This window comes from Choloepus didactylus, chromosome 5 (assembly GCF_015220235.1).
Source record: "Choloepus didactylus isolate mChoDid1 chromosome 5, mChoDid1.pri, whole genome shotgun sequence".
NCBI classification, from domain to species: Eukaryota; Metazoa; Chordata; class Mammalia; order Pilosa; family Megalonychidae; genus Choloepus; species Choloepus didactylus.
Window position 1 is genome coordinate 64,165,336 of NC_051311.1, and position 24,596 is coordinate 64,189,931.

Below are 24,596 nucleotides of genomic sequence, written 5' to 3' on the forward strand. Positions count from 1 at the left end.
ACTATATTTTACCAGAGTGTGTGTCGGGGGAAGGCAAGGCCACAGAGATGCTGCTGTGTGGGAAGAAAAAGGGCTGGGAGACGGCATGCAAGGCAGATCTCCTGGGCACTGTGGACACCAGAAGCAGACACTTCCCCATCATACACACACCTACATCCCATCTCTCCTCTTTGCCATTCCCTGAGTAGTGTAGCAGGCTCCTAACTGTACTCTGCAGTAGCTGCTCTGGGGGTTTCTCTCCTTCCCCGTGGGCTAGAAGTTGCCTGGGATTTCTGAGCTCTAGGTTCAGCTCTACCTTCAGAACCTTTGGGGAAACACTTTGTCAGGTTAAACACAAGGACTGACCTGGAGCACACAGGCCTCTGAGCATCCTTGTCCTTCCAGCTCTTTTCTCCAATGAGCCTAAGAACTGTTAACGGAGCTGGCTGTCAAGAGAGCTGTGCAGGGAAAAGGGCGCCCATTCTTAATCTGTTCTGTGCTAGCCTATCAAGTTTGGCTTTTATTCCCGGCACAGCAGGAATTTGGGGAATCATTTCATTTGTCTCGATTGGTTCCCTTTTGGATCCTTGCAGGGGCTCAGAAGGAGCTGATGAGTACCAGTGGGGCCAGCAATTCCCTGCCTGGGTCTGGCTGGAAGGAGTGCAGCCTTTCATGCTGTGTAGACATTCACGGTGTGTGACTGGTCCCGGGCACTGCTTGTTGAGCAGCTCAAAATCTCCAAATTTCCTGAGAGTAGCCAGGAACCAGACTGATGAGTCAAAAGAGAAGCCCCCTGCCTTCCGCATGATGGCCATGGTGCCAGGGGACACCCTCCAGGCTCCAGGAGTCACACAGAACAGTAAAGAGTTGCCCAGCATACCCCCACAGGCACTATTTAAAGGGGGTGTGGCCAGGCACCTGGGTTACTATCTTGGGGGTCTTTTGAGTGCCCGGGTCCCCCCTGGCTGGGGCTGCCGAGATTCCAGTCTCTGGGCTCCACCATAATCAACAGAGACTGCAGACAGCATGTACTATTTTATTAGGCCTCAAAAGCTTTAAATACAGAATGGGGGAGGACTGATGAGGGGACAGATATGGACACGTTGGCATTTGAAAATGGACATATCGGAGAAATCACATAATCAACAGCTGGACAGAGCTGGGGGAAGAAGGGCAGTCTGGGACAGTGGTGGGGAGTTGGCTGGCAGCTGGCCTTGGCTGCCAGGATGACTCCTTCCACTAGGACAGTCTTTCATGTTTCTTCCTGATTTGAAGACAATTAAAAACAAAAAACAAAAAACAAAAACCCATGAACCTCCAAATAAAAACACGAAATCTCTTTTGGGAGATACTACGGGTGGCAGTGCTGTCAACCAGAGGACAAGGGCCCTGCCTCCAGAAGGCCTCTGGCTCCTTCCACCCCACCCCTGGCCCAGATTCCACCCGACAAGACATTCCCATACGCTGAAGCAAAGCTGAACCCAACCTACACCCCCTCTCTGGGTTCTTGAGTTGAAAACCCTTTCCCAGCAGAGGAAGAGGTGTTGGCATGAGTGGTGCTGGGGGTAGACTCGACGCCCTCCTTAGCGGCTGTAGCCAAACTCATCTGCATCATCGGCTCGGAAGTCCCCGTAGCGCCACAGGTTCAGCTGTAGGAGAAAACAGAGTACACGCCTTCAGGGATGCAGGCTCCACCCCCGAGGGCCAGGACCCCCTCTCTCAGCACCGTTGGGCTCCAGGGCTGAAAAGTCACCTTGGCAATGCTCAGGGATGACTATGGTTTGTTAATTTTCCCGGGGTATGGTAGGAACATATTGGAAGCAATATAGTTATTTTAGGTTATTTGTTTTTCTTGTTCCTTTGTTTTGTTCGAAAATTTTTTTTTAAAAATTTTTTGATAAATAAAGTTAAAAAAAAAAAAAAAAAGAAAGCTCACCCTGGCACTCTTGGCTGACTCCTGGGCATTCAGGTATTCTGTGATCTAGAGAGACAAGAGAAGAAAGGGGGTGGTCAAGAGAAGGGTATTCCCAACTCAGTAGCCAGAATGACCCTGTCAAAGTCTAGGTCAGATCCGCCTCACTCTTCCGCTCAAAACCCTTCAGGGAATCCCAAGTTTCCTCAGATAGATTCCAAAGTTCACGGTCACATCAATCTCTGTCGTGTTCCTTGACTCTTCGCACTGGCAGTTCCACTTGCCTGAAACATGCTTCTCCCTCATGCCCACCTGGCTGGATACTCCACCCCTTTGAGTCTCTGATAAGGCATCACCTTCTTAAGGAAGCCTCAAATGACCTCACTTAAAATGACAAACCCTCCCCACTCCCGATTTGCTTTCCTCTGCTTCTGTTTAAATTTTTTCCCCATTGTATTTGTCATGTTTTAACACTGTATTTAATTCATTCATTTATTCTGTTTGTTTTCATTGTTTGTCTCCTCATGCTTGAACGTAAGCTCCACAAGGGCAAGACGTTCAGTCCCTTTTGTTCACTGATATATGGTCGGCCCTTGATAAATGTTAGCTGAAAGAATGAAGAAATGAATGAATGAACAAATGTTGGGCGTGTATCTCAAAAGGAGTTTTCTAGACGCCAGGGACATTACAGGGAGCGTCACACAAGGGGCCACTAAGATCTCTAATTCTACAGGGACTGAAGCTAACCTCCTAGGAAACTGGGGTCTCCAGGGGGAGCTGCAGGGGTGGGTTAGGGGCCAGGCCTCTCAAGAGGAGAGATCGCAGGAATCATATTGGTCTTGTTCCAAATCAATCATCAACTTGCACAACCAATGAGGTGCTGGGGAGAGAGGGGTAAGGTGAGAGAGGGGCGAGGACAAGGGAAAGCAATGGGTAAGATGAAGAGTGACGAAGGAGAGGAGAACCTGGTTTCACACCCTGCTTTTCTCTGGGGGAGTGTGGGAAGATCTGGGGGCTGCCCACTGCTCTCTAATCAGTTCCTGCCTTAAGGAGGCGGCTCTGATTTGGCTCTGCTGAGGCCTTCCTCTGGGAGTTGGGGCTGGTCTGTAGTGGGGTCTGCTGCTTGGTGAGAGAGGCGAGGGACGGGGCCTGGATGTGTACGGTGCCAAGTGGAAGGAGATGCCTGGCATCCAGAGCCCAATGCTGATGGTCAAGAACTGAACAGCGCAAGGTGGTTTCACAGGTATCAGAGCTCCTGATCCTCACAATCGGCTCTGCGAAGCAGCAAGGCAGGTGAGTGGGAGACTCAGACTGCAAAAGATTGATTACCCTGAGGTCAGACATTTCGTAATTGGTGGAGGCAGCACTCACTCCCAGCCCCAGATCTTGGGTCTCTTCATACAGGTTGGAGGGGTGTTGTGGCAGAGTCTTTTGGACCCCTTGGCTGCCTCCTGGACAACTCTGGCTCTGGGTGGCACTGGGTGCTAGGAGTTGGTTATGGACTTGGAAGTTTTATGTTAGAGAAAAGGAAGTGAGAATGGAAGAGAGAGCAAGACAGATTTTGAGCCTCTCCATCTCACCCTTGGCAAAAACTTTCTAGCCTTTTACCTGGGGGTACATGCAAAGGGAAACTTTCCGCTCTAGTTTGCAGCTGCATTCTCAGCCAAACCCGCAGGCAATTAATTTGGGATAAAATTAGCTTTTTTTTTTTTTTTTAATTTAAACCCCAACAAACCCAAATCCATTATCTTCCCCCAGCAGGAGGAGCGGATGGTGGGTTCTCTGCTCCCTCACTGGCTCTTGGTGCAGTCCCCAGTCCCTCCCAATCTGTGGTGGTAGGTGGGGAGATGCTGGGGAGGGGGTTGGGGGTATCGGTCCCCAGTGGGTGGCCTATGTCCATGTCACGTACCACTTTCTGGAACTGCTTCTCCTTGCGCACCTCCACCATGACCAGCCCCTCCTTCACCAAGCCCAGGCCCACGTCCCCCTTGGAATCAGCAAACTGCAGGGTGACGTGGGGGCAGCCAGCGCTCAGGTGTTCCACATTGAGCAGGCACTGAGTATTCTGGATGTCCCGGACCACGCTGTCCACGGCGTCGGTTCGAGCATCCTCCTGGAGCAGGGACACAACCAGGTGAGTGGGAGAGGTGAGCTCAAGGTGAAGAACAGACAGTTGGGCCCCAAGTCCTGTCCGTGGACTTCCACCAAAGTCTGCTCAGCATGGGTCTCCACCTCCCTCCCTGTTAAATCCTAATTGGGAAGAAAGCCACGAACGTGACTTCTTTTCCCTCACCCCAAGCCTATCTGCCTATGAACCCATCCTTCTCTCTCACCCCGGTGCCCCCACCCGTCTGCCTGTGTCTCAGAAGAAAAGTGGCTCTTTTCCTATGCAAAACTACCCTTTGGGCTTGTCGGCCTGGCCCGTCTTCTCCTACACCCCATGGGCTCTTACCCTGGCAGAACTCCCCCCACCTTAGCCCCACTCTCTCTGTCTTCACTGGTGCCGTCACCTCAGGCTCTCTTCATGTTCATCCCCTTCTGGCCCTGCAGACTTCCCGCAACCTCTTTCATGATACTTGAACTCAACCCTCCACCAAATTTTGTGAAAAGGTAGAAAACATTCTACGGGGCCGGTCCTGCCCCCGACACTTGCTTCTCAGCACCCTGCCTATCTGGCGCCAGCTCCAACCACGCTGCTGGCTGCCCTTGCTGTGGTGTCTCCAAGCTATGCCAAGGGCGTCTCCCTGAGCCTGCCTGACCTCCCTGGGGAGCTGGACTTCCCAGACTGGCTTTCTTCCTTCTGGGAAGTAGGTGGCGGCTCTCCTCCTCTCCGCTTGCACATTCTGTCTCTGGGGCTCCTCTCTTTCAGGTCGTGGGAACGCCAGCCCTTCCCCAGGCTCCCCACCTCCTCGTCTTCCTCACCTCATCCACATCCCTACTCTGGGCAGTCATGTACATCCCATGGTTTTAGCTATGCAAACCCATAATTCTAGGTCTTATTTCACCTCCAAACTGAAAACTCTAAAGTTGCTTGCAGGTGTTACAGGCGCCTAATTTGCTCCTTCTCTTTCTCCCTGTTTTAGTCAATAGCAACACATCTCCGTCGTGAGGAATCCCAGTGCCACCTCAGCTCCTCCTCGCCCTCAGGCCCTGGCCCCTCTGCCCTGATGCTGCCACAGAACCCCCGAGCCCTGGCCCTTTCGCCCCATCCCCACTGCGTGAACCAGGTTTGGCCACCATCGTCTCTCACCTGGACTGTTGCAAATGTCTCCCAACCATTCCTTCCAGTCTCCCCTCCATTGCCCCTGCCACCAATTTCCCTTCCACGCTGCCACCAGAACTAACTTTCGAAAACGGACCTGACCATGTCACACTTCTGCCGACACCATTCCCGTCTACAGTATAGAGAACAAGCTCCTTGCTGTGATACCCAGCACCTACTTTATTGTTCCATTCGCCTCTCCTGCCACTGCCTGCACGACCCTGGGACCCAGATGCGGTGGACTAGTCCTTTCCCAAACACGCCCTGGACCACCAGGCCTACCCCATCTCTCGGGACTTAGCTCAAACGCTCTAATGTCAGATCAGCACTCCTCTGTGGCACTTTCAAGTTCCACAAAGGTGACTGCTTCCATGTCTTAAGTCCCCAAATCCTCATTTCCTATTATGAATAGACCATCCGTCATGGTTGCCATGTTCTCCCACCAGCCTGAGAGGGCCTCAGCAGTGGCTGGGTGCCCAGACAGAACCTCTGGATGGGTGTAAACTGCTAGAAGGAAGTATGATGTCTAGACTCACATCTTGGGGCACCTGGATGAAGGCGAAGGCATACTCTGTGGCTTGAGCAGGCAGCACGCGAGTGCTGAAGGCAGGTGGCAGGGTACCCAGGCGGGTGGCTGGCAGGATCTCTCTCTGCAGAGGCAAACGGCATCACACACTCACTCCTCCCTTGCTCTCCCAGGACACCTCCTGTGGCTAAGGCCTCTGGGAATTCTCACTCTGGCTGCCCCCCCTCACCCCATGACTTACTTCCACTTAGCCAGATGCACCAGCCTCCCCAGTCAGTGAAGCCTCGGGGGAAAGTGCTCGTGCCCTGCTGACCCGGCAGCACGCAGGCAGCTGTGACACACTCTCACCCTGGGTCTGGTGCTGGCACACCTGGCGACTCCCAATTACTGTGGTGATAATTAAGACTCTCATCGCTGTTTCCATTGCCTTCCAATTCCCTTCCCTCTGGGACATGGGTTCCCTTGCTACTTCCCCGCAGACTAGGGGTGCTCCAGCTGCTGGCTGGGAGAGCGGACCAAGATGAGGGCCCACGGTTCTGGCCCCAGGGGTGGGAGGAAACCCCCAACCTGGCAGGACCTTCTCCTTCGTGCATTACCAGATGGTAAACTGGGAGCATGGCCAGCTCGGCTCTCTCGAGAACAGATTCTCAGTCCTAGCACTTGAGGTGGGTAAGAAAGGAAAGCAGACAACCACAGCCACACCTCAGGAGTGTTACTGTTTTATAACTACAACTTTCTCCCCTACTTGCTGCCATCCCCAAAGGGAATGTCCCAGGCTGGCAGGCCCGACCTGAGATACTTTCCTCCCAAGGGGACCAGTCACTCTGCCACCTGTGCTTGTCCTGTCCGAGCAAGCCTGGCTTTGGGGACATGCTGGGTCAAAGTAGATGGAACCAGGACATGCTCAGGCATGACCGGGAGCTGGGGGGCATAACAGGCCTCATAGACTGCAGAGGCCTGGAGGTTGGGCAGAAGAGGAGGACCTATGGGTGTGGCTGGGGCCTGGACATGAGATGAGTCTTGCTCCCAAGACTCTGCCCAGAGACCTCAGTCTTGGTTGTCACTTGGGATCCTGGTTTGTTATACAAATGTCAGAGAGAAGCCCATATGCTCACCACTCTGGCAGTAAGGGAGTGCTCAGAGGACCACAGAGAGATCAAGTGGCCCTGACTGTGTGTGACAGTCCCTGGCAGCCACTGGGGGTCCCTCCCTTGCCTACTTCTCCATTTCTTCCACGTCCCCACACTCACATTGCCGTAGTCAATGTAGAAGACGTGTACTTTGGCAGGAGACTCCACTTTCTCAACTCGGGCGCGGTACCTGCAATGGCATCATGGTCTGAGCTCAAGGGAGAGCTCTGAGGGGTCTGAGGAGCCTCAAAGATGGCAGGGCAGGGGGCACGCTACCTCCCTGCCCAGGGGTCGGGGCGAACACCATGGGGGTCACAGAGGGCGGTTCCCGGACTCCACCAGGGCCCAACCTCAGGGCACGGTGGCCACTGGCAAATGGAATCAGAGCATAGCTGGGAGCAGAGGGAGGGAGAAGGGAGCATGTGGAGCAGATTAATGTGTCCTTGGGGCATAAAGCAACAAGACTAATGACTAGATTGATGTCTGCTGCTTAAACCTGGCACACTAAACAGCAGTGTAATTAGCCAGCAGAGCTGTCTGGGAGGCCGCAGCAGGGAACACATCCAAGTCACTTCACCACTCTGGGAAGGCCATGTGCCCTACCCTCGGTGGATCAAACATAAGTGACCTTCTTCTGGCTTGCGAGGGCTGCTGATGGGCCAGACACCGAGGGTGGAAAGTTCGGGCAGCTGATCTGGGCTCCATCCTCATCCCTTACCCTCTGTGACATCGTTTTGCCTAAGTGGGGTGATAGGTGTGTGGGACAGCCCAGCCAGCCAGGCAGGCTCTGATCATGGAGTTTTCAGGAGAGATGGAGGGACTCCACTTCTCCTGTACTCTGGAGGCTTGCTGGACTTCAGGGGGCCCCTGGGCCAGCACACAGGCTCCTGGTGGGCTGTGGGCAATGACAAGGGTCACCCTGGAGAGCTGGAAGAGGTCGGCGACCACAACTCAGTGGAAACCATTACGGCAAATGCCTGAAATCCAGCTGGTAGTTTTGTGGGCCTGTGCCCAGAGGACAGACTGGCTATCGCCCCCACTTAGACTCTTTGCCCGGCTCTGTTTCAAGTGGCTTACCATTCTCCATCTACAAATTTGGCAATGCAGAATTCTCCCCTGCGGGGGGAGTAGGAGCCCTCTACAGGGGGGTGGCTGGCAACGTCATTACGCATGTTCTCCATCAGCTTCTCCAGCTGGGTACCTGCCGGGAAAGAGGAGGACAGTAAGACCTGAGTGCCATGTTCTTTGGAGCCTCCTCTCTGGGAGGGGTTGGGGAGGCCAATGAGTCTGTGGAACGAGTAGGATGGGACATCCTGTGGGGTTCCCCAGCAGTGGCTCTGCCCTCATCCCACACACGGATGTCCTCTTTGGTCCCTGCTCAAGAGGTTTCAAGTTGCCTGTCTTCCAAAGTGACAATCGTGACTTGCTGACACTTAGGGTCTTACAGACACACAAAGCCTCCCACTTACAGGTTTCCAATCTACTGGCCAGGGCTGTGGGAGTCCTAGGGAATGTGTCTGACAAGCTCACACAGCCTCCTCCAGGCTGAGAGTTGCCTCCCTGCACCCCAGGCCTATGAAGACCAGCTCCTGGCCTGGGCCACAGAGGTGGTGACTGACAGTGGCCACTCTGCCCAGTGTCTTCTAGGGGCCAAAAGTAGAGATGAAGGATAGGCCCCACATAACCTGAGATAAGGAAAGGGTCTCAGAATCTGAGTCATGGAAGGTGGGGGAGAAATCTGGGAATGGGACCCTGTCTTAGTATATTCCCACGTGGCCACTCTGACCCTTGTCACCCTGGAAGATCTGTGCTGAACTGGACTTATGGTGCAGCCAGGCTGGGTTCCCACCCTCCCACCCCCCGCCCCAACTCAGGGGCTCCTCTCAGTTGGAAGGTTTCTCCTTCCCTGCCTTGTCTTTCCCAAATTTCTCTTGCCCTGGGTTGACAGTCCCTGCTGCTGTCTGCTATTTTTTGCCAGATCTGGCAACACTCCAGGTCTTCTCAGTTTCCCCCCCTAGCTTCTTCCTGCCATGCTCTCCCCACTCCCACCCTGCTGAGCATCAGAGTCCTGTGGCTTCGCCTTTTATCCCCCTGTGGCCCCAATTCTGGCTCAGCATCAGATCCATTACGTGCCCTTCCCCCTTAGACACGTGGGGAGCGTGGCTGTGTGTGTGGAGCTCCCCTCCACGGCTTCAGGGCCGAACGCCACACTGTAACAGGTGCTTAATACATGTTTGTTGTTGTTACACTTGCCACAGGCAGCCTTCTAAGTTCCTTGTCCGTGTTTATGTTTCTGCTCCTATACTGAGCTCCTCGAGGGCATAGACCATAGCTCACTCATTTGTTTACTCTAGCAAGGCCTGGCAGAATCCTGGGCGCATGCAGGGTGCTTAATAATTCAGCTGTACTGAAAATGAACTCTACATATGCACACAAGGATGTGTGTCCACTCCCAGGCCTCTGTGTGCCACTGTCCCTGCATTCACGAGGCTGTTTCAGACCAGGGCTGCAGGCGGCAGCCACACGCCCTCCACCCGGTGCTAAAGCATCTATAATTCTCCTCAGAGAGCTTTTTTGCTCAGACAGTAAAATTCCAGGGACTAGGAAAAGCCTCTACACAGACAAGTACCTCCCTTATTTGGTCTATTTTTTTTTCTTCCTCCAAGGGAACAAAAGCAGAACTTTGGCTCCTAGGAAGAGGCAAAGCCCCTGGGAGGCCTTACACAGAGCCTGGCTGGTAATTTCCAGCTAATGCCAATGTTTTCACCAAATCCTTCCTAAAGGGAGGCTTCAGTAGGGGGAAGAGGCACAGGGAGAGAGGAACCCCCAAGAGGGGTGAAAGATTATAGAAGAGGGAGGCTGTGGCCCCTGAGGTTTATTTTTATAGATTTTATGGTGCTACCTGAGGGCAGGCCTCCCCCTGGAACCCACAACCCACCCAGTGCCGTGCTGTGAAGCACCTCACGCCCTCCTCTGTATTCTAAGAGTGCACGGTTCTCCCTTAGTTCTCTTTCTGTCCCTATTTTCTGCTGTGGATACCACTCATTTCCATGTCCTGGCTTCCTCGAGACAGCCACCCGGGGTGCAAGGTGGTCAGCAGGAAGCCTGTGGGGGCTGCAGAGACCACATGGTTGGAGGGCCTTGAGCCTTGAAGCTTTGTCCCTAGAGACACCAGGGCCCTGTTCTTATTCAAGGCAGGCCCTCCCGAGCAGGACCCAGCAGCCAAGTGGAGTCTGAGAACTGTAGCTTGGGCAGGGTCTTCTCTCATTCCCTTTCCTCTGAGGTGTCTGAGGGTCTTGCTAACCGGCCCCTCTCCTCAGGAGTGGCAATTGTTCCTACTTAGATGACCACTGCAAGACTCCTTCCCTGGCACACAACCCAGACCCAGGAGGCCGATCACTTCCTGGGTTCATTTACCTTGGAAATGATCCAGTTTTCACCAAGATGGTGGCTGACATCAAGAGAATCTAATCCTGAAGGCTTATCATTTCCATTTCTACTACTGCTTTTTTCCCTCCTAAGAACAGCCAGCCCAGGGCCAGGAATGGTGAGGGGTGTGTGCGTGTGTGTGTATGTGTGTGTGTGTGTGTGTGAAATGACACTGTCACAAAAGCAGCTGCTTGGGAAATATCATTAGAGAGGGGAAGTGGCTGGGACTAGGCTGTTAGTGATCTGGAAAGGGCCTGGGCGGTGGCGAGGACTGGCTGAGGAGGCTGGGAGGGCATCCTGTCTTCCCAAGGACTGACCCCTCTTCCTTGCAATGATTTGGCTCCTTTGGGGACCCAGATGCTGTTCTAAGAGCTTCTCCCTCTGCCCCAACTAAACTGGTGCCCTGCACGGGGGAAATGGGAAGTGGGAGGTCAGAGCGGAGAGAGGTGGAAGTAGGGCCAGCAGGGCCCATGGTGTGAGAGCCATCTCTACTGCCCTCTGCCCTCCAGAAGCCTGAGGCCTCCGCCTGGGGACCCCCACCACAGTGCCGAGAGCCTGAGGGCAGGAAGCAGGGGGAGGAGAGGGGCCTTCTGAAAGACTGCCAGCGGGATGACTTTCCCCAGAGCGCCAGCCTGTTTCCATGGAAACTGGCTACCACTCAGGGCTATAGTAACCTCTAGAGAAGGAGAAACCCCAGCAGAGACAAGCCCAGTTTCCCCCCTCCTCCGGCTTTCCCAAGGGACCTGAGGGGGTGAGGGGCTGAGTGAAGCCTGGTTTGTCCCTCCTGATAGACTCTGAGGGCTACAAATCTTTATGCTCAGCCCAGCCAGGGGAGCCTGGGAGCAAAACAATTACCTAAGAGTCTGGAGGCACCCCCAGACAAAATATGTTATCTCACCAGTCCTCAGAGGACCTGCTCAGCCTCGCCTACCCGCCTGTGTCTACTCCAGAGCCCACTTGTGGTTCATGAAGTGACTCTTGGGCCCACAGAACCGTGCGATGGGACCTGGGGAACGGGGCAACAGCTGCCCGCTGCTCGGCAGAGGTTCCTGGAAGCCCTGGGCTGCGTTCCTGCCTGCCTCTGAGCAGAGGGAGCCCAGGAAGCAGGCTGGGCCTGGGCACTCACCGGTCTCCACATCCTGCACGTAGAAGTGTAGGTCGTCAGTGATCTCGGTCACAAACACTGGCTTGTAGCTGGCCAATCTCTCCTTCTCCTCCAGCACCGGCAGCACCTCCTCCACGGGCTGCTCCTCGTAGTGGGCCCAGACCTGCATGTGGAGTCAACAGCGGGGAGTACAGGATTAGCAAGAGAAGGCAAAAAGGGCACTGGGCAAGCTAAGTCACCTCAGGGCACTTTGGTCATGCTGGGCTGAGCCCCTGGAGCCCTCCTGCCTCCAAAGGGGAAGGAGGGCTCTCTGAAATTCTTCTGATCAAAGGCTCTTACATTCTGGCAGGCATCTGAAGCAACTGGGAAGCCTGTTAAAGATGTAGCTTCCCAGGTCCGCTGAATCACAATCTCAGTTGTAAGGGCCCCAGAGAAAAGCAAACCAAGCACGGGCTCCCAGAGAGCGGGAGTCGCTCTTCTGACTGGCTTTGGGCTCCCTTCCTGCCTCTCCAGTTGCTCTGGTTCCCCATCTCCTGCCTGCAGGACTCAGAAAGGGGGGGCTCCACTTCTCAACTCTCAGGTCCTCTCACTGCCACGGGGCCACGGGCACTCTGGAGGCATTCCTGAGGCACTCTGATCGACAGCCCTGGGCTACGCCAGGGAGGGACGGGCAGGTCTCCTCACTGGGCAAGAATGCCTCAGCAATTTTTCTTCTCCCTGTCCTCCTCACCCCAAGCAGGTTGCTCAGACCTCGGCTCAGAAGCTGGGCCACTCCCCCTCTCCACCCTTCCCTCTCTCCCTTCCCCAAGCCCTGGGCTGTCAGGGCTGCAGAGGCTCCAAAGCTGATTCCATGTGACAGTGCGTCAAGTCCAATCCTGCGGCCAAGAGATTATCCAAGTGGTAAGTCCTGTCAGAGCAGGGAGGGAGGTGGCTTTCCAGCTGAGCAGCAGGGAGAGGGTGGCAGGGGAATGTGGGAGACTGGACCAACCACCAGGTCCCAAAGAGAAATAGCGGATGGTAACAGCATTAGCCAAAAGCTTACATGCTTACTAGGTACTAGGTGCCATTCTAAACTTTCTCCATATAGTCACTCATTTAATCCTCACAACAATGCTCTGAGAAGGTATCAGTATCACTCAATAGGGACTACAAGTAGGGAAACTGAGGCACACAGGCTTGCCCGTGATCATGCAGCTAGAAGGAGTGGAGCCAGAACTCAAATGTAGGCAGCCAGGCTCTAGAGCTCCTCAAGGATCCTCTTGTCATTGACTGGGACTTCTGGGGACAAAAGGCAGCACTGGGCAGCGGGAAAGGTTGTCAGTGGGAAGAGACCTGGGCTCTTGTCCCTCATAGCTCTTTAATTTGCTGCTTGACTTTGGTCAAGCCCTGTCCATCCCTGGGTCTCCCTTCCTACCCTGTGAAATGAGGTTTACCAAGATCCTGCCTTGCCCCCAGGAAGCAGCTGAAGAGTAAGAATGCTAGAATTCCTGAACCAGCTTGGAGCACACCCACGCTTCTGCCTCTAATGGGGCATGAGTGTGTGTCTCTCTACTAGAAGGGGAGGCAGCTGTATGGCCAAGGTGGATGGGAGAGACATCTCCTAGGCCCCAGCTTTCTGCCCTCCCACACAGGGCAGTGCCTTCTGAGACCAAGACCACGGGACCTTGGCCTGGGGTTGGGCTCAAATCCAAAGAGCTCTTGACCCCCTCTCACCTTGCAGGCTCCAGATACCCTCACACCTGTCCCCATCATCACTGCCACTTCCCTTGGCACCAGCACCCAGAAACCTCTGCACACATGACTCCTTCTAACACCTCCAGGACCAGGGAAGGTGGTCTCCTGTGAAAGGGTCTTTCTCATCACAGGCCATACATGGACTGCTGAGAGTACTTTGGGGGGCACCCACACATGCTTCCAATTCTAACCTTCGTCCTGTTGAGGCTGAGGATCGCCTCCTGGGTCTCCCCAGGTGCAAGTTCCTCAGGTAAATGTCTACACAGCTAGTCAGTCCCACTGACTGTTCTGGGCACCCAGCAGCTCCAAGGATGGACTGGACTCTCATTGCCTCGGAGGGACTAGCAGCACTACCATAAGTGAGCTGGAGCTGACTCCTGCTACCCTCCCCACCAGTGGCCTTTCTGGCTCAGAAGAGGCTGTCCCCTGGCCGGCCTTCTCCCAGCCAGCACCCAGCCTTCCGATCCCTCAGTCTACCAGCACTCACTCTGTGCTCCAGCCCAAGTGAGTGGGCTCTTCCATCTCCCACCCTCTGCTCTTCCTTCTTGCTCACTACTGAGAGGGCTGGGAGCCTGGGAGCAGTTCCCGTTTCAACTCTAACCCCACCTTGCTCCCTGCCTCCTTCCCCTTGGCTGTGGGGGAAGGAGGCACCCCTGCAGTGTTGATGAATCTGGAACAGACTGACAGGGTGAGAGCAGAAACTGCTAATGACTCCTCAAGTGAAAGTGCCTCAGGCGACAGCATCAGGCTTCCTCCTGGGGGAGAGGTGGGGGAGCTTCTTTCCCAGGCGGAATCAGGTGGGCAGCAGGCTTGAGGTCAGGGATGATGCAAACAAGAGACTTGGGGAGGGCCCTCTGCTCCCCTCTGCTCCTACTCAGGCGGAGGGCAGCCCCAGGGCCACTTCTGTGACGGGCCCCACAGTTTACACCAGGTATGCGGCTACCTTAACAGAGTCACAGAAGAAAGGTCTCTCATATAAGGCGGCTGGCACCTGAGGTTGCCAAGAAGCATCCAAAGGGCACAAGAGGAACTGCTCTGCAGATAGAGGAACTCTGTTTTTAAGAGCAACTGAGAAGAGCAGTTCCCGTTTTCCCTTGGGATGGAGGTGACCAGCTGTTCCATGAAGCTGGGTTAGGTGGCTTTTGGGTGGGGAGGAGAGGTCAGTCCGCTGGGTCGGGGCTTGGCTGCACGTGTCCCCACCCTTGGAACTATTGATCTATGTGCCCGCTTTGCAGAACTGGTGCAAGAAGGAGACATGCACATACGCTGGCAAGACATCTGCCGGTGCCGCTTTCCCACAGCCGTGCCCAAGCCCTCTCACAGCTCACGGACCTGACTAGAAGCTTGTTTTGGGGGAATCCCCCTGGTTGATGCTCCTTTTGCTGGACCTCTGGGGAGGTGAGGAAGAAAACCCAGAGCCTCCTTCCAGAAGGCACAGTTACTCGGCACACAGACACACAGTGGCGCTGGGAGACTCACCCATGAGTTGGATCTGCTCCTGCTCAAAGTGCCTTAGTCTAAGAGGAGAGGCCTTTGCCAGCTCCTCTCTTGACTTAGGCTGGGGAACAGCATCTCTCCAACTTAAAGGCTGGGGCCAAGATGGAGCTCTGTCCTGAGCAGGGCCCCTCTGGGACCCTTCCTCGGCCCCGGTTATCGACCATGGTCAGGGATGGGCAAGAGAAGCACCACCTGCTTCCCTCATCTGCTCCAGGCTGCTCTGTCCTGCAAATTCCTGCCCTGCTGGGGCCCCCTCTACATTCTAGGGATCCTAACAGTCCCCTGAAGCTGTTGCAGCCCTAAGGAAGGAGCCCACCCCACCAGCCACAGGCAAGGCCAGGTCAGGAGCAGAGGCCATCTCTCTTCCAGTCCTCTCCCTGCCCCGGCCCTCCCTGCTTCCTGCACTTCCTCCCTGGGGAGTCCTGGCTTTTCCCTCAGCAGGAGGTGGGGAATGTGGTCTGGGGATCCACAGGCTGGAGACTTTCCTTTCTAAATCCTATTTAACATCTCTGCTCTCACGGCTCTGGGGCTGGGGCTGGCATGGGGCCAGGGTGGCAGAGGCCTTCAAGCCTGCAGCAGGGAAGCCAAGCTCAATAAATCCCGATCAATGGCCAGTCCAGCCCTGTCCAGGGCCTCACGCCTGGCATCTGCGGCTCTGTCCTTGGTTCTCAGATATGCCTGGGATCCCTGAAGGAAGACAAGGGGGTTGACCCTCAATCTATCTGCTACAGACGAGGGGAGAGCCCTGCCAGCCTCTTTCCTGAGGAAGCTGCAGGGCACAGGGAGGAATTTAGCCTGGCAGGACGGTGGCTAAGTCCTCATAGCTGGGAAACCAGCTTTGTCAGGTTTCCCCAGACAGTCACACTCACAAACGCAGACACACATAATCACATTCCCTGAGGACTCCTGTACTCTCCTGGTCTCACGAAATCTCTCAGTATTTTCTTTCCTTGGTTAGCTTGCAGGTCTGAACACTCCTGACCCCACTGTGACCTTAACCCCAGACGTCCCTGTCTCTCTCGAGCTATGGCAGCCTTCATGGGGTCACAAGCGGGACAAGACAGGGAATTCTGGCTATATCTCGGATACTCAATTTACTGGCCCCCAGGTGACTACTAAATCCTCTCAGCCAGGTCCAGCCGACTCTGAGGGCTGCAGAAAAGCTCTGCCAGTGCTGCCCCTGGGAATCAGCCCCAGAAAGAGGAAAGCCACCCTACACTCTCCCAGGATCTATGAGGAGGACAGGCATGTGTAGGAGAGGGATCCAGAGGCAGGCAGGCCCAGGCACTGAGAATTGTGCGCTGCATTTTAATCGGTCTGGAATAAGAACACGCAGCCTGTGTAAGCAATTACTCCTCAGCGTTATCACGTGGCACCAATGAGTGATGACTTGGGCTCTTTCAGACAAACCCACTGTATAGTAAATGGCGATGCACAGCAAGGGACCCACCCTTCCATCTCAGGCCAGACTCTCCTTCCTGTCCTACACCCTGGGTCCCTTCAGGGGTCTCTACTCTCAGAGGATGGAGGGTTGCTCAGATGTGAAGAGGCAGCTTTCCAGTCTCACTTGCTGAGTAGCTGGGGAGCAGGGCCAGGGGGCAAAGATGCTTTCAGAATCTGGGCCTTAGAAGCTGATGCCAAACTGACCCCCATCTGCTAATCTTCTGTGAAGATTCAGCCCTCTGCACGTGAGGCCCCAGCACGACCTCTCCTCCATCTCCCTGCAGCAGGCAGAGCACACGAGGTGGCACTCAAGCTGTCGCCAACAGGAAATCCAAGAGGAAGCCATGGAATTCCTTTCCTGTAGGAGCCAAGGCCACCTGCTTCCCCTACCACTCTAGGAAGACATGGTTTAATGCAAGCAGAAATTGTAATGACAAAAGCTGGAAACCTCCTCAGAGGTCTCACGGTGACTGGCTCCTCCAGGGCAGGGACAGTCCCTCTCCAAGTCCTTCACCTCCATTCTTCTCCCACCACCAAAGGGTTCATTGCCTGCTCCAGCCCCCAGGGGAAGGGAAGGAAGGGTGCAGAGAGATCCAGGAGGGCAGTCCCTGGGGGAAGCGACATATTCCATCTTGGAAGAGAAGGGAGGAAGAGGAGTGAGGAGTGAGTGAGGAGGTGGTGGCTCTGTGGGGGAGAGCTGAGAAGAATGTGGCCCTCTCTAGGCCCCGAAGACCCCCACTCCTTTTGGCAGGTGTTTGGGCCTTGGCTCTGGGAGACAAGTTGTGAGCCAGATGGCTGCCCCATGGGGAAGGAAACGTTGATTCCTGGAACAAATTTATGGCTCAGCACGGATGTCCCACGAAATCCTCCTCAAGCTCAGAGAAACCTTGACAAATTAGTGGCCGGCTGATTTATCCCCATTATCGGGGCTAGGCTGTAAGTCAGTGATGACAGGCTGAGTACAGGGGGTGCCGAGGCTGGCTCCCACCACCAAACCACTGGGTTCCTTAATCGTCAATTTGTTTCCAAAGGCTGCTTTCTGACCCACCTCCCTTGTCTCCTCAATGCAGTGTCTGCAGAGACTGATGGGCTGTAAATCTGCTGTTCTAACAGCTTTATGCATCTCCTGGGGCAGCTTCCAAAATGGGTTTCCCTGCAGGGCAATATGAAGGAAGTTCAGCCGTTGGCTGCAGGCCGTCCAAGCCCCACAGGCACCAACGGAAGGGTCAGGGCTGGGGAAGGAGAGGCTCCCCAGCCTCACCAGGGGCTCCCCCAGTGGTTTTTCTCATTGCTCCAAAGTCACCTTTCAGAAAGCTTTCTGCTCTGGGTCCCCCAGAACAGGCTTGACAGGTGCTTGGAGCAGGTATGGGGAGACCTGGTGATCTTCCAGGTTGGAAGCCTGTGCTCACCTCAGTTCTGATGGTGCCGAAACTGGCAGCCGCTCCCTTGGAATGGATACATTTCCTGGTCTAGGGCCTGAGACTAACGCCCTCCCTGTCCAGTCAGTGGGGAAAGGAGAGGAGGGTTAGAAAAGGCAAGAGCTAGGGGCGTGAACCCCCCAACCCCCCGCAGCAGGTGCGCTTCCCCACGTGTACCTTCTCTTTCTTCTGCTTGGCGGCCTCCTCGGCAGACAGCAGGGACTTGTAGTAGGAGCTGCGCTCAGCCGTGAAGTGGACCTTGGAGAGCGCGTGCTCCACCAGCAAGACAGACAGGTTCGCGCCGTCGATGTGCAGCCAGCCGATGAAGTTGCCGGCCTTGTCCATGCTCTCCACCTCCACCTCTACCTGGGGAACAAGGAGAGGGGCGTCAGCCTGTGGGGTCCTTCCCAGGGGTGCAGCAGCTGTGTACATGGGGGGAGAGGCTCCGAGGCTGAGAGCATGCTGCGGCCTCACAGGCCCCGGGAAGCCCCCACCACATCGTTCCACGCGACAGGAGCAGCTGAGACTAGGAAAGGAAAGGGATGTCTTAAGCAGAACAGCAGGAGCCTGTTGCAGCCCTTGCACAATTAACCCTTCTTAGAACCTTTTACTTCAGTTCGGTAAGTTGGATCTAAGCTTTTTGGCCTCTCACATCCCAGAATTATCCTTGATAGATATATTACTATCCTTTATAGATATGTTACTGACAAAGCAACCTCAAAACCCCCCGTTCCTTTCAAATCCCCTTCTCTTCCTTTTAGCAGAGAGCTACTAGGATAAACTTAACTCTCCTTTGCTTAACTGAGGAAGTCCACGTGAGCTGTGTGTGTGTTTGTGTGTGTGTGTGTGTGTGTGTGTGTGTGTGTAGCTAGGGTTCAAGAGTGAGACAAAAAGCAGAGCCGTCTGTGGGTACATCCCACTCTTCTTCGGCATCCACCTCCAGCTCTGTGCTAGAAAGATAGGGGGGCCCTTAGGGAGCTAAGCAATGCCTGGGGAGAGGGAACGCTGTTCTTCTCCGAGAGCTGAGTGAATTAATGTTTAACTAAGGCAATTAAAGTGGCTGCCGGATGAAGGGGGATGAGGAGGGAAGGAGACAGTCCAGGCAGAGACACAGGAGGGAACCGCACTGACACGCAGGGGCAGTTACTGGGCAAGCCCGGCGGGAGGTTTAGCCCTGAGAAGGCGCAACCGGATGGATGTGGTCACTTCCCTAAGCCCAGCTCTAGGGGCCAGGTGCCGTGGGCTGGACCCCAGAACCCTTAGGGATGCCTGTGGGGCTCCACCATGGACCTCGTCTCCACCCAGGGCCCTAGACTTGACCACTGAGCCTGCCCCTCCGAGGAGGCAGCCCCACTGGTGTGCCCCGTCGTGGCGGCTGATCAGCTCCATCTCCCTTGTGTTCCCTCCCATGAAGGCAATGGCCCAGCATAAATTTCTTTTTTGAGTCTCTCCTGACCTTTTTCTTCCCCTGCTAAAGGAGACTCTGAAAGCCTGGGCTGCCAAATGTAAAAAACTGTATTAATTTAAATGGCTTCAAGCTTGATTAAGCAATAAAATGAATGTCTAAATACCTGGGAATTCACAGAAGTCTGGACTGAGCCAGTGGCAGCGACTTAGGGCAGAGGGTGAGAGGGGACAGAAGTGGGGAGGGGAGCAGCCTGCCCACTTGGCAAAGCTCTGACTCAGCTGGGAGATGTCAGGTGACAAGGCACCCCAGAAGTAGACAGAGGTGACTTGGGTGTGCAAAGAAGAGGGGTGGGGGAGGAAAAGAAGAGGCAGGGCCAGGGAGGCAGGACCCTGGCTTCCTCTCATTCCGGAATGCTCTCTTCCTACTTGAGGCCTACATGTTAACCTTCTAAGCGGAAATCCAAGTTCAAAAGTACCTGAAATTGGGGAGGCACTGGTATAGCAGGGGATATGCAGAGTCTGCTAGAGTTAGAAAAGAGATAATATACAGATTTAGTCCACCTTGCTTATTTTATAGATGGGGAAACCAAGGCCCAGAGAAGGAAGGACAGCTAGTAAGGGGCAGAGCTGGGAACAGAATCCAGATTTCCTGTTTCCCAGTCTGCTATCTTCTCTACATTGCCACTAAGCGTACAGCAGAAGGCCCTACCCCCTTCCGCAGGCTTCTGTCTCAGGGACAGTTCTTTCTGCCCCCAGACAGACCTCTGACCCAGTTCCTCGCCTCCCACTGGGTTAATGACAGCTCCTTCCATGACCTAGAGTGTGCAACCTGGTAACTCACTGGTAGAGACTGGGGAAGAAGTGGGATGCCAGGTTCTCCCTGGTCCTCTGCTGGGCTGGGCCTACCCAGTACTAGCACCATGTTGCTGTGGGACAGAAGCAGGAAGAATCAACATCTAGTACCTGTGGGTGTTAAAACACATTGTTCCTTTCTTTAATTCTGGCAATCAACTTACCAGAGGACCTGCATTTGTTGGGGAGAAGGGCAGGTGGACAAGATAGAACTCAGACATCAATATCTCTGAGAAAAACAGGTGGCGAGGAGAATAAAAATGTATTTGCAGGGCCTCCCCCTGAGGAACTGGGAGAAAATGTGGAAATAGCAAACTTCCCCACCTGGGTTATTATTGATGTTCTCGCAAGCATTGAGGACTACCAGTTTGGTAGGCTGAACCCTCTATCTTGGGGCATGCCCTTACAAAGCTTGTTACTGCAAAGGAGAGGCTAACCCTACTTATAATTGTGCCTGAGTCCCACCAATCCCCCCTGCCCCGAGAACCTCTTTTGTTGCTCAGATGTAGCCCCTCTCTCACTAAGCCCACTCGACAGGTAAACTCACTGCCCTCCCCACTACATGGGACATGACTCTTAAGGATATAATCTCCCTGGCAACATGGGACATGACTCCCAGGGATGAGCCTGAACTTGGCATTGTGGGATTGAGAAAATCTTCTTGACCAAAAGGGGCAAGCAAAATGAAACAAAGTTTCAGCGGCTGAGATTTCAAATGATGTCGAGAGGTCACTCTGGAGGGCATTCTTTTTTTTTTTTTTTTTTTAAATTAAATTCAGTTTTATTGAAATACATTCACACACCATACAATCATCCATGATATACAATCCACTGTCCACAGTATGATAACATAGTTATGCGTTCATCACTACAATCTATCTCTGAACATTTTCCTTACATCAGAAAGAACCAGAACAAGAATAAAAAATAAAAGTGAAAAAAGAACACCCAAATCATCCCCCCATCCCACCCCATCTGTCCTTTAGTTTTTATCCCCATTCCTCCACTCATCCATACACTAGATAAAGGGGGTGTGATCCACAAGGTCTTCACAATCACACTGTCACCCCTTGTAATCTACATTACTATGTAATTGTCTTCAGGAGTCTGGAGGGCATTCTTATGTGCCATATAGATATCTCCTTTTAGTCTTCAATGTATTGCAATAGCTAGAAGGAAATACCCTCCTTAACTGTTGAACTGCAACCCAGTAAACTTGATTCTTGAAGATGATTGTATAACTATGTAGCTTACACGGTGTGACTGTGATTGTGAAAACCGTGTGGCTCACACTCCCTTTATCCAGTGTATGGACAGATGAGTAGAAAAATGGGGACAAAAATTAAATGAAAAATAGGGTGGGATGGGGGGATGGAATGTTTTGGGTGATCTTTTATACTTTTATTTTTATTCTTATTTTTATCTTTTTGTTGATCAATGAAAATGTTTAGAAATTGATTGTGATGATGAATGTACAACCATATGATGATACTGTGAACTGATTCTACACTGTGGATGACTGTATTGTATGCGACTGTATCTCAATAAAACTGAAACAACAACAATAAAAACAGGTGCCCAAAGAGCTCACCAGCTAGTAAGGCAACTCAACTCATTGAGGTGAGTGACAGACTTCCTGAAGAGTTTTGTGCCACCTTACAAATACCCAGTGCCCTGGAGCACGACAGGCAGCTCAGCCGCTGGAGGACTGAACAACCCCTACAGTGGGGGGGCTAAGGGTGGAGGAAGAGGTTATCAGGCTTGAGGGGGTTGGATGAAAACAGGGATGGGCAAATAATACATGGGAAGACCATCTCTTATTTTTCTTAATTTCCTGAGCTTTATCAACCATACTCAGACAAGAAGCAGCAGAGCCCAGAGGAATTCTGGGGAAGCAGTAAGAAGAACAGAGGCTGCCTGACTTGTGTTTGTGGGCTCATGAGACAAGAGGCTGAGTGTGGGGCTGCTGAGGCCAGCTCCCACCAAGCCACTGGGTTCCACGTGCTTCAGGGCTCATGAGTTGCCTCCACATGCCCCAGCAGAAAGCAAATGAAGCTGGGACACTTCCCAGGCCAACACCAAGCCTAGGCTCATGCCAGTCCCCTTCAAATCTCCTTCCCCTAAAAATGAGGAGGGCTGCACTGCTTGGGCCCAGGGCCGCTCTCCTGGTCTGGGGAGCCCTCAAGGCAGACTGTGGTGGGCCAGCGGCTCGACAGGCCCTCTAATCACGTGTGTTGGCATCAGGTTGCTGGGATTGATGCAAGAAGCCTCAGAGATGGGCTGCAGAGCAACCAGGCAGTAGCAAACCCTCTCATACTATAAGATGTGGTGAACCCCAAATTCATTCCTCGCTCTGAGGCCCAAATCCAGATGCTCACCCTTCTCAAGGACTCACATTAGAGGGAGAACCCAGGGATGAGCAGCCACATCTGGGCACCAACTCTGCCAGGGAGCAGCCCAGGGTCTCCTTGGCAGGTGAGGACCAACTTCACACTTAACCAATCTCTCCCTGCCTGCAAGTGATACATGAACGTGGGCTTGACAAGTCCCTGAGCCCAGCCAGCAGCAGAGGAAAAAAAATCTCTGGCCTTGGGCATTGAGCCGCCACCAAATCCATCCCGGGTTGTAGAAGGAGATAAAGCTGTCTCCTCTCCCGTGGGTCTCGGCTTCCCCTCTTATTACAGCTGCTGTCACTACAGTAATTTCTCAGTCAAACAAAGGCACTCAGGAGAAGGCGGGCTGGGCTCAGCGAAGGGATGGGGCAGGCCACTGTTCCTGCCGCTCTTTTGGCTTCTGGCCTCTCTCAGCCAACCCCCAGGCTGTGTCTGTCCTTGTGGACACACCTCAGGCTGGATGGGTACATGGAATTCAGTTTGCAGATGAAGGTCTTCATTCTTTTTTCACTCTGGGAGAGTTATGGGAGGAACAAGCAAAGAGTTAAGCAGGGAGCTCTCAGGTTGGTGTGTGTGTTCAACCTTTGTTGCCTGGAACAGCCTCAACTGAGGGTCTTGTTATATATGCGGCACCATGGGGGTCACAGAGATGGAGATGCCAGAAGCATTAAGGAGCTGATGGTATGGAAGGGAAGGTGAGGGACATGTGCTCAAACAGCCATAGCACAAGGTAAAAGTAATCGGTTCCACAACAGAGGCAAAGATAAAGTGCTTTTGTTAAGAAACTAGAATGTTTTCCCTAAAATAAGTTTAATGAAGTCAACTCTGCTTCTCTTTTATAATGACTACCAGGAATTTGCCGCTTCACCATAACATTGTGAGTCCATGTTTGTACAAGCTCTATTTCTCTGTTCAACTTTAAGAATCTAATTTCTCTGATATATATATATCCTACAAGTTGCATGAAACTGAAGAGAGAGTTTAGGAAAGGGCTTATTCCTGTTGAATAAATAAGAAACCACACTTCTCCTTGTCCAGCTGGCTCCTGCAAGCATCAGATGAGTTTTACGATACATGAAGTGTTGTGTAAATCACAAAGTGCTTCTTGTCTCTTCCTCATCTTGGAGTATTTTATGGAAGTGATCTGGACCCAACACTTCCTCAAGAGGCCTCCTACAATGGCATGTGCGGTCAGGGAGTTCAGGCGCTGGGTGACTGCCATGGGCTGGGAGTGGGCTTCCTATGTGTGCGATCACTTGTGTTGTATACACGTGGGCTGACAGGGCCTTGAGGGCACCACAGAACATGTGTGTGCATGTAGACAAGCAGTGTCAGCAATGGGCGGCTGGTGGCTCTTCTCCTCATTCCCCCCTCTCTTTAATGTTCATGCTGAGGCTGCGGCCTATGCAGACCCCTGGCCCTGGAGGAGGGGAGCACCTCCTGAGAGACTATGAGAAGCCACCCTGGCTTGGCGGTCCCCAAGCTTGGGACAAAAGCAGGCAGCCCAGATGCCTAAAGGTCAGGCCTGATCCTCAGGTGTTGAAGGATACTGAAGTGCCGCCTCCTTGTGTGCCGTTGTGGGTCTGCCAGCCTCTCCTGCCCTCTGTTCTTGATGCTGGCAGAGTGGGTGTGGATTTTGTGGTCATTGTACACTGGGGCTAGACCAGTTCTTGTTAGCAGAGCTCTCCCAGGTTCAGTCTACCTCCTCTGTGAAGATGTCCCTGACGCTCAGCCCACAGTGAACCCTCTGGACACCTGACATGTGGGGCATTTAGGGGGCAGTACACTGCACAGAGGTTAAGAGCATCAACTTTGGAGCCAGACTGCCAAAGTTCAAATTTCAGTTCCTTCACTACTACCTGTATGAACTTTTAGCAAGTCACTTAAGTTCTGTGTGCCTCTACTTACTCTTCTGTACAATTGGGATTGCAATAGTACCTACCTCAACGGATTTGTTATCAGGATCAAGTGAGCTAATAGAAATAGAAGAGTTCTTGGTTCATACATGTTTCTTCATCATCATCATCAACAGTGTCACCACCCCCAACACCACCATCAATTATATAGGGACAATAATTTCATTTCCAAATGTCTTTCTTCTCCAACTAGACTGTCAGCTCCACGGAGAATGAAGCCTGATGTACACTCTGACTCTTCTCTAGAGTGGGCATACTGACTGGGCCATAATGTAGTAGAAAGAATATAGATTTTGGAGTCAGACAGACTTGGGTTCAAATCCTAGTCTAGCCGTGAATTTCTGGGTAGGCCACATTACCTCTCCTAGCCTGTTTCCTTCTCTGTAAAATGAAGGGCCCACTCCTTACCTGCAGGGTTTGTGCCTTAAATGAGGTAATGAAAAACTGCTTCCTCTTCTTGTCAACAAACGCCACTGAAAGCAGACTCTTGGGGCTGGGCCCAGGTCTCCAGATGGTTACATTCTCAGCGGCAACCAACCCCTGCTTAATAAGCCCCTTCATCTCCCCATTCCCTAAAAGCTTTGGGTTTCTCG

At 53.3% G+C, this 24,596-nt stretch overlaps 1 protein-coding gene across 1 annotated transcript in view; it reads right to left on the reverse strand.

Annotated features, from left to right (window-relative positions):
* Window positions 1–999: 999 nt before the first annotated feature.
* SND1 (staphylococcal nuclease and tudor domain containing 1) overlaps window positions 1,000–24,596 on the reverse strand; it is a 462,700-nt gene continuing 439,103 nt past the window's right edge. The window contains exons 17-24 of the mRNA XM_037836239.1: window positions 17,613–17,801; window positions 11,365–11,506; window positions 7,887–8,010; window positions 6,930–6,999; window positions 5,690–5,803; window positions 3,801–4,004; window positions 1,916–1,960; window positions 1,000–1,628 (exon numbers count right to left, since the gene is read on the reverse strand). Of these exons, the coding sequence (XP_037692167.1) occupies window positions 1,563–1,628; window positions 1,916–1,960; window positions 3,801–4,004; window positions 5,690–5,803; window positions 6,930–6,999; window positions 7,887–8,010; window positions 11,365–11,506; window positions 17,613–17,801 (954 nt within the window). The 3' untranslated portion in view covers window positions 1,000–1,562. The remainder of the gene's footprint in view (window positions 1,629–1,915; window positions 1,961–3,800; window positions 4,005–5,689; window positions 5,804–6,929; window positions 7,000–7,886; window positions 8,011–11,364; window positions 11,507–17,612; window positions 17,802–24,596) is intronic.